General features: G+C 36.8%; 1 protein-coding gene across 4 annotated transcripts in view; it reads right to left on the bottom strand.

The window, feature by feature from the left end:
• Positions 1 to 430: 430 nt before the first annotated feature.
• LOC129724662 (putative uncharacterized protein DDB_G0286901) overlaps positions 431 to 9,812 on the bottom strand; it is a 34,184-nt gene continuing 24,802 nt past the window's right edge. For 2 of the 4 annotated variants that reach the window (XM_055679743.1, XM_055679741.1), the window contains 2 exons: positions 6,341 to 6,432; positions 431 to 5,162 (listed from right to left, as the gene is read on the bottom strand). In XM_055679743.1, the coding sequence (XP_055535718.1) occupies positions 3,517 to 5,088 (1,572 nt within the window). In that variant the 5' untranslated portion in view covers positions 5,089 to 5,162; positions 6,341 to 6,432 and the 3' untranslated portion in view covers positions 431 to 3,516. The remainder of the gene's footprint in view (positions 5,163 to 6,340; positions 6,433 to 9,812) is intronic. The other 2 variants (XM_055679740.1, XM_055679742.1) reach the window with 1 other exon arrangement.

Genomic DNA, 9,812 nt, shown 5'->3' with positions numbered 1-9,812 from the left:
GTACATGGACGCGAACATCACAGATTTTGTTCAAAGTTGGGAGAATTGTTCATCTACTGTCTCTTTGGAAAAATCCCAATTTTGGTATCGATTGGAATACCCTCCGCTCTCTAGGACCCCCCTCTTTATTACAAAGTCACACAATTTTGTCGAAAATCTCTTTTTTCTTTTTCTTACAATTCATAGACGTAAGTTGTCCGAAAAATACTGATAGATGATTTTTGAAGAAAATAAACCAAGAAATCCAGAAAATATAAGTTTTGACCAGAAGTGTTGCCAGATAAATTATTTTTGTATTTATTTATTTATTTTTATTTATTTATTTATTTATTTATTTATTTATTTCGTCAAACAAGAGTAGACTACATATGTTTAAAACTAACTTACATGCTATATGCTATTCATACTAGTGGGAGCAAAAAAAAAAGAGTTTATACATAATTGAATAATAATTTCTTCACTTGACGGATTATTACAATGAATGTTTTCTATCGATTTAAATTGCGCGTTGAATTGAAATATTGTTTTAATTTAGTTCTCGACATAGAAAAGTCAATTGCTTCACAGTGTTGGTTATACACTAACATCATTTGATTAATTGGTCCGTATTTAGCATAATTGTTTCGTTGATGATTTAAAGAAAACAAAGTCCGAGGTCGTAAGTTTTTAGAAGGTACATAAAGATTGAGTTTTGATAATATTTCGGCTGAATCGACACGTTGAGATACGATATCGTTACCAATGACATCATTGCGAATTCACGACGGGCTTTTAATGATTGGATGTCAATTAGTCTGCAGCGTTCGTCATATGATGGTAGGGGAAATGACGTCCATCGTAGATTACGAAGTGCATATAACAGGAATTGTTTTTGCACTGATTCTATTCTGTTTACATGTGTTGCAGAAAACGGAGACCATACAATGCTACAGTATTCTAAAAGTGACCTGACATAGGAATTATAAAGTGTTTTTATTGTGTATGGATCTTGGAAATTATAGCAGAAACGTTTTATAAAACTGAGCATGTTACTAGCCTTATTAATAATTGTATTGTAGTGATCAGTGAATGTTAATTTTGAGTCGAGTATGACTCCTAGGTCCCTAACTCGTTCACTTTTCTCTACTACCTGATCTCCCAAGGAAATAATATTGCTTGGCATGTTTCTTTTTCTGCCAAAAGCCATCGAACTACATTTTTTTACGTTTAACTGAAGAAGGCTTTTTTTACACCAAATGTAAAAATATTTTATCTCGTTACGAAAAATATTTACATCATCAGCGTTTTTAATTTCAATGAAAAGTTTTATATCGTCGGCATAAATAAGAATTTTCACATGTTTTAGAATAAAGGAAATGCCGTTTACAAATAATATAAATAGTAGAGGGCCCAAGTGAGAGCCTTGAGGAACTCCTGAGGTTACCTGAATAGGTTTCGATATTCTACCTTTAAATTTGACTGTTTGTTGACGATCTGTCAAATACGATTCAATCCATTTGAGTAATAGTGGATGAATTCCAATTTTTCGTAACTTGAAGAGAAGCAGGGGTATATCAATGCGATCGAAAGCTTTACTGAAGTCAGTATACAAGGTTTCAACATAAATACCTTTATCCATTGCCTTCAAAGAGACGTTAATGAACTCGAGTAAGTTAGTTGTTGTTGAGCGCCCTTTGAAAAAACCGTGTTGCGTTGGGGTAATTCTATTTTTTATTTGGTGGAATAACTTTTTGTTTATTATTGCTTCAAAAAGCTTAGGTATACAGGAAAGAATGGCTATGCCTCGATAGTTGCTAATGTCGGTTTTTTTTACCAGATTTGAACACAGGCACTAGATATGAGTTTTTCCAGAATTTCGGGAAGCAACCGGATTCCAGCGACATATTGAAAATCAAGAACAGTGGAGAAGTTAGCTCTTTAGCTGAATGTTTCATGAATGCTGGCGGAATTCCGTCTGGTCCCGGACCTTTAGACGCATCCAGAGCTTTTAAAGTATCTTCAATTTCGCGTGCGCTGACATGTTCAATATTGAAATAGTTGGGAAACTCAGGAAAGTTGGTGAAGAATGTATAGTCACGATCAGATTCTGAGAAAGTTGTATAGTTTTGAAAAAAATCAGCAAATAGATCAGAGATGTATGCCGGGTTCTCTTCAACTTTGTCATGCAGTTGCATTTTTGAAGGAAAATTTTCAGATTTTAACTTTGATTTAACATATTTGAAAAAAATTTTTGGACAGGATTTGATTTCAAGCTCAGTCTTTAATGTGAACTCTTCAAACGCGTTACTAATGGCATCGTTTAATTCGCCGCAAATGTTAAGATAAGTTGTTAAAGCATCACGATTTTTATGAGTTTTGTATTTTTTATGTGCTTTTTGTTTTTTGTTTTTTAAGTTTTTAATTTGTTTATTGTACCAGACTGGGTATTTGGAATTGCCATGACGTCTTATTCTTTTCAATAATATTTCGCTAATAAATAAATCAGATAATATGTTATAAAAATTTTCTATAGCCGAATCGACGTTTCCGTCTTCAAACAATACATCTTGCCAGTTGATACTATTTAGTTTATGTTTTAATTCATCATAGTTTGCTGACTGAAAGTCAAAAACATCTTCGAATTCATATTCGTCAGGTCTTTTATTCACATGCACAAATAAAGAAAACTCTATTGCTGTATGATAAACTTCGTTCTTCCATAATGGTTGTAATGAATTCGTCACACAAAAGTCTTCACTAATGTTGGACATTAACAGATCTAGATAACAATTTTGTCCATTTTTCACATGATTTATTTGATTAAGACCAAGACTAGAGGTTTTATCAAAAAGAAGTTGCAGCGTTTCATTTTCGCCAATGATAGGAAGTAAAATGCTATGGTTATCGTTGTCCGGAATAAAATCAATGTTGCGTTGGTTGAAATCACCGTATATGTGGAGTTTTACTTCAGGTAACAGCTTAGATGCAATATTTCCAACAACATGAAGAAACTTTTCAAAGATTTCATTCCGCGCATTATTTGGAGGGAAATAGACAGAGACAAATACGTGTGTCTCTCCTGCATGCTTTCACCCAAACATGTTCGAACTCTTTAAACTGAATGGTGTCGATAAGCGCTGAATTAAAGTCTACTGACACCGCAATCAACACACCACCACCGGATTTCATTTCAGATAATTGATAGTTACGGTCATTTCTATAGACATTATATCGGCAACCGAAGACTTCTTCGCAGCGAACACCCTCATCCCAGCTGGTTTCGGTTGCTAAAATAACAGAAAATGAACAGGATAGTACATTTTTTTGAATTTCGTTAATTTTATGAGCGCCTCGCATGCGGTTAAAATTTTGGCAATATACAGAGATCTCGGTAGTGGTGGGGTGTTCGAGTGTAGAAGCTAAAGAATGAGAGTCATTATTAACAGAAGTGTTTACCAGAGCAGAGCAGGTCGTGTCATTTCCTACATCTCTAGGTTGAAGAAAATTATCACCAGCAACGGTCCTCTGATGAGTGAGTCAATTGCGTTGAAGACACGAGTGCCTAGATGAGCACGCAATGCATTGTGAAGTAGGAAGGTGTGCAGGATCGCTGATCATCTGGGGTTGAGAAAGTGGAAACTCGTCGTTCGCCGGGTATGGGTTAAGAGTTTCGCCTCTTTGAAATTGAATCGTAGGAATGAAGTTTGATTGAGGTCTGGAGAATCGGTTATTCGCTGCTGCAAGAAGCACTCTGTCAGGTGGTAACAGTTGATTTGCATGGAAACGATTAGAGTTGGTGTGTTGTTGATTATTGTTGGAGTTGGTGACGTTATTCTGTTGCCTGTTGGCCATGTTATAGTTAGGGCTATTGTTATTATTCCAAAAACTGTTGTTGACGTGACGGTTGTGGTTGGTATATCTACGGTTACTATTGGTGTTGAAGTTGTAATTGTTTCGATTGGTACTTTGATGGTTATCATCGAGATCTCTGTTAAAGTTGAGGTTGCGATTCTGGTTCTGATTGTTGTTGTTATTGTTGAAGTAGTTCTTATTGTTGCGGTTGTTGTTGGAATTGTTATTATTATTGTAGTAATTGCTGTTGTAGTTATTTTTATTGTTATTGACAAAGTTGTTGTTATTATCGTTGTTGTTGTTGTGAATGATATGGTTATGCCTAGGGTTGTTGTTTCTGTTGTAATTATTACGCCTATAATGATTTCGTCTTCTGGCCCTCCGTTTTCTTGCTTTGTCAGCTTGTTTTTGCTGCTGCATAATACGATGTAGTTTTGTATCGTACGCTGTCCAGTCCTGTTTCCAAACTTTTCTCGAGCCAAGGAAACGCCATCCACTGTTTGGAAGATCATTTGAAGGCTGGCCGGCCATAGTTATTTCCTCTGCCACACTTGGATAGCCAATGCTGTTTTCGATGGGCATCATTCTTGGCGTGTACTCAGAAATTCTGCTGCCAATTATTCGAAATTCTTCCAAGATTTCAGGAACACTACATTGAGTCTTAGAAGTGGCCACATCGATCAAATTTTCATTAACAGCTTCAAGCTGTTCGTCGACTCTATTAGTTATTTCATCAATATGACTGGTCAGCTTATTTGTAATCGAGTTGCTAAGTATCCCAAGCGACTCAGTCATGTTAACTTTAGCGGAAGTTATAGCATCGTCGAAAAGTGTCGTCACGTGGTTATTGATTTGTCTCACTACTTTTGTAGGAGAGTTCACTTTTTTAACAGACGAAAGCTCCTGTTTTAGTTCATCGAATAGAGTTTCTTGTCGTTCGAGTGCCTCTTGAACGATTCCAATTTTCTGCAATGTTGACGTCGATTTGTGTATTGCTTCGCTATGCTTTTTCACTAAGTCAGCAAGAAGAGCCTGCTGGTGTAACAGGTGACGAAAATTTAATTCCATCGCGATTCGCTCCTGGCAATCATTGCAGGCTGGCATCATGTAGGACCTAATCTGGTCTTCCTTGTTTCGTTGAACACCTGCGCACGCGGCATGGAATCGTAGGGAACACCCCTCACACTTCCATAAGTTCCGGTTGTCCGAAGACCCAAAACCGCACACCACACAGTTTCCACTAACTAACGATGTCATGTTTACAAAAAAGTGTAAATAACGCACAAACTTACTCGCGCGGAGCTTGAGTTGACTTACTGGCACAAAAGCACCTACAAGCGAAAAAAGAATGTAAACAAAAAACAAGAATTTAAATTCGCGCGTGGCCGAGAGCTAATTAAAACACGTCCGTACTGGTTGACGATACACAACAAAAAAAAAAAAAAGAAAACTAAATTAACATTTTTCGGCAAATGCAGCCATTTTTATTCTAAATTTGATAATTTCATCGTGTTCCTTGGAAAATTTCACATAAGAAACAACTATCATCCCGAGGTAATAAGAGCCAATCTCGAGATATAATATTTTTACGAAAAAAGTTGTAAACTTCGTAGTTAATTGTTTTTACAATTTATAGACGTAAGACACCCGGAAAATAGTGATAGGTGAATTTTGAAGAAAATAAACCAAGGAATCCAGAAAATATATTATTTTTAATTTATTTTAATTCGCATGCTTTGTGCCACCTGAACTGCCGCCTGCGACTTATCGACAATTATCGTTGGCGCTAAAATTTAACGATATTATCGATATGAAGCGATTATCGATATTAACGATAAATATTGATCGAGGAGCGAGACAGCTTTTATCTGAGTTACTTTTATGCTTGGAAGTAACTCTAATTTACTCAATATTACTCCGAAATTTCCAGATGATTCACATCTTCGATTACCTTGATAACAAGAAAAATATATAAGCGGTGAGACCGAGTAACATTCATATTTATATTCGCGGTGGGGAAAAGGTTTAAGGATGGATTTTCAGAGACACGAGAGTTACTCAGATTTGCTCTTTATTTTTCACGTTTTCTCAGAAAAACTCAAATTTTCTCACTTTTATCTGAGTTACTCTTTTACTTTGGAGTTACTCTAATTTACTCAATATTACTCCGAAATTCTCAGATGATTCACATCTTTGATTACCTTGAAAGCAAGAAATATATATGAACGGTGGGACCGCGCAACATTCATGTGTATATATGCGGTGGGAAAAATGTTTAAGGATGGATATTCAGAGACACGAGAGTTACTCAGATTTGCTCTTTATTTTTCAGGTTTCCTCAGAAAAACTCGGAAACCTCAAATTTACTCACTGTCTTACCCCTCGATATTGATAACTTTCCCATCACTAATGTTATAGAAAATTTCTTTATTCCTGCCGAGAAATAATGAAACGTCATCGCCATTTAAGACGCAAGTAAGAAAGAAATGCCGGATAATTGTTTACGAACATAGCACGTGCGGTGGTGGGTTGAAGCTGACAAATTTTACAGTGCGCTTCGCTTCCAGGTCAAACGAGGCTTCCAGGTCAAAACGAGGTGAGCTGGTGGAATAAAGAAATTCACTATTAGAACAATGGTCAATCGAGCATGTAAAGAAAATGGCGGTATGCGTAGCATTTGCTTTCAAGAAATAAAACGGGTTACTTACGCCGAGCACGGCGAAATCATTGGATTTTCCCAATCATCAAAGGTACACACTTAGATTTTTTCACCGAGTACGGTAAACCGCTTTACCGAGATTTCAACAGCTGAGAACTCGGTAAAAATCTCGGTGAAATATCAGATTACCGAGCTTCTGTAGAATTAAAATTATGACAACTGTCAACTTCTAACGAGTAACTCGGTAATATTTTACCGGGAAGTAAAACCGAAACTCGGTTGAAGTTACTGAGCGCTCAGAATTTTTATCAGAAATTGTGCTGTAATTTTTTTTAAGAACTTCGGTAATCCGAATCTGGTGAAAATCACTGAAAATCGGAATAAATGAAGTTTCTTTCCAGAATAATTAATTTATTGTAATTATTTCCTGAAAATTTGATTTATTGCAATAATGATAAAAATGAGAAAACTGATCCCAAACGGAATGATTACCTGATCATTTTATGCTGCTATGTTTACTGCATAGAACGAGCGAATTTCTCACCAGTTGTACTTAATTTATCAACGTTAAATACCAATGCCTTAATGCATAAAAATGCTTATCATTAGGCATACAGTTTATGGCAAAAACATTAAAGCACTTACAAAACCTTAGAAAAGCAATCACTGCTTCACATCCAACAGAAATGTTATGCCCAGTTTGTATGTGTCTATTTTCCTGAGAATAACAAATAACTTTTAGCAAAAAATGTACTTACTCAATATGTTAGTTAATCTCCATATTACAGATTCTTCCTCCCGGTTGATTAAACGCAAGATCTCCTCCATTTCAACAACACTCGAATTAAACAAATGAAACGCGTGTGAAGCAAATAGAATTTTAGCGCAAGTTTTTTGACAAAAACTGGTTACAGAGATTCGGCAGATAATTTTACTGAACTCGGAGATTTGTTATTTTACAGTTTATCTCGGTACTTCACTTTACGATATTCCGGTGAACATGTTTGATTTTCGATATATCAGTAAAAAATAACAGAGCTACGGTAAAATGAAAACATTTTCAAGTATTTCGGTATTTCGTTTTACCGAGGCCACATTATACGATTAAGTGTGACGCCGATCGCACGCGAAAAAGTATATTATTGCATAAATCACACTCGACTAAAAAAATCTACCCTCGTCGCCACTGAAATAATTACCAATCAGGCTGAAGTAGAGATACCATCCGTTCTTATTCAGCAGGACATGTCCTGATTTTGAGATCCGTTTGGAGCGTCCTGATTTATTTGTCATATATTAGCCTTTGTCCTGATTTTTCTGAATGATGCCGGATGTTCAGAAAAATTGAAGATTGTTCAGTATTTTTACTTTGACTCCTGAGTGAAACGGACTCATTTTGAACGATTTGTTTTTGTTTGGTTGAGTTTTGTCGAGAGAAATTATCTAGTTCTTGCAACTCTCAACTATCTAACTTTTGGGTTCTAAAGCCTGTAGTACACTCTTTGACCGAGCGTCAAATATTTGTCACTTTTTGACAGATAAAAATTTGGTCAAAGCTAATTATTTGTCACTCTCCAATTTTAACATAGGGCAAACACGAGCAAACAACAACCATGATGTCAAATATATTTGACCATTATGTCAGAAGGTCAAATATTTGACCATTAGACAAAGAGTGTACTACAGGCTTAAAGCTATCCATCTTTTTTCGCACCATAATGGCGGTCGCTATAATGCGTGTTCGTACCAGAGATGCCAGATGTTTTTGAAAAAAGCCGGCAACTGCTCGAAAAACCGGAAAATCTGCTTGAAATCTAACAAAAATCTATCCGTGATTCGAAAAAAATTCGCTCGCGCAGGCGAAATTCTGCTAAAATCTGCACACATTTAAAGAAAATCTACGCAAATATAAGAAGACTCTGACAAAAATCTGCAGAAACTATTGAAAATCTGCAAAAATCTGCGAATCAATAAAAATCTGCACACGATCTCTAAAAATCTGCGTTTTGCAGACAAATCTGCACATCTGGTTTCCCTGGTTCGTACTATGCGAACTAAAGGCCTAGAGTTAAAGTTTGGCCGACTGAATTTCCGTCGGTGTGGCAGCTATTCTAAAATTTCAAAGAACCAGCAGCATTGCAAAAAGTTGACCGCAGTGTTAACGTAGAATACGACAGCCTGTCTTATGTCAATGTATTTTTTGGAATAGGTTTGGGAATACACTCATTTGGGGTTAACTAATTTAATGTCTCTTTGCTCCAGATGACGTTTACCTCTATAGCCAGCACTGGTTACAACAATGCACAATGGTCCAGCAACCAAATTTAGGGGGTAATTTGGGTCTAGAGCTCTATAGCAATGTTTTAGAGAAAAAATCTCTTCTACAAAGTTGTTACATATAATAAAGCGCTTATTAAAAAATTATCAAATATTAGGGTGACCAAAATTTTTGATGCAATCCAGTATCTAACTTTTTTATCATTGCAGATTGAAGAAAAACAATGTTATAGCTCTAATAATTTTAAATAACTTTGTAAAAAAAAGTTTTCTCTAAAACTTTCCTATAGAGCTCTAGACCCAAATTTCCTCCTAAATTTGGTTTCTGGGCCATTGTGCAATGAACAACAGCAGATGCTATGTGCAGCTATCCGGTTTCAATTTGTTTGTTTTGAGGCTGTCTTTTAAATCAAGTTGCACTAAGATATTTTAATTTAGGCAGTGGCTACGAAGAGGCTATAGACGAGGGCAAATAGGGCATTCCCCCCTCTATAACCGCTATACCATCGCAAGCCACGCGCGCTAACGACACACGCTATATAGCAAGCCACGTACGCTAGCCACACACTATCTAGCAAGTCACGTATACTATATAGCAAGCCACGCACGCTATATAGCAAGCCACGTACGCTATATAGTAAGCCTCGCACGCTAGCAACACGCTATATAGCAATCCACGCACGCTATATAGCAATCCACGCACGCTATATAGCAAGCCACGCACGCTATATGACAAGCCACACACGCTATATAACAAGCCACGCACGCTAGCCACACACCTTATATAGCTAGTGACACACGCTATAGATATTCACACACGTTATGTGCAGACACCCTATATATACATATACGCTGGGTGACGGTGGCTTCTCAAACCATCTGGCGGTGCGAGTCTTTTTCAGTTTCGGGTTGTATTCACCCAACGATATCTGGATCTGATTACCGCTGGTGGGGTCCAACTCAGATCGAAGGGGAGCCGAACTGAAAGAGGTAGGAACTGCGGCTAACCACTACCACCGCCGCTGTTGCCCGCTGCTGATCCACT

Source organism: Wyeomyia smithii, chromosome 2, assembly GCF_029784165.1.
Source record: "Wyeomyia smithii strain HCP4-BCI-WySm-NY-G18 chromosome 2, ASM2978416v1, whole genome shotgun sequence".
Taxonomy (NCBI): Eukaryota; Metazoa; Arthropoda; class Insecta; order Diptera; family Culicidae; genus Wyeomyia; species Wyeomyia smithii.
The sequence above is the reverse complement of the archived record's forward strand: the minus strand, read 5'-3'. Positions and strand labels throughout refer to the sequence as shown.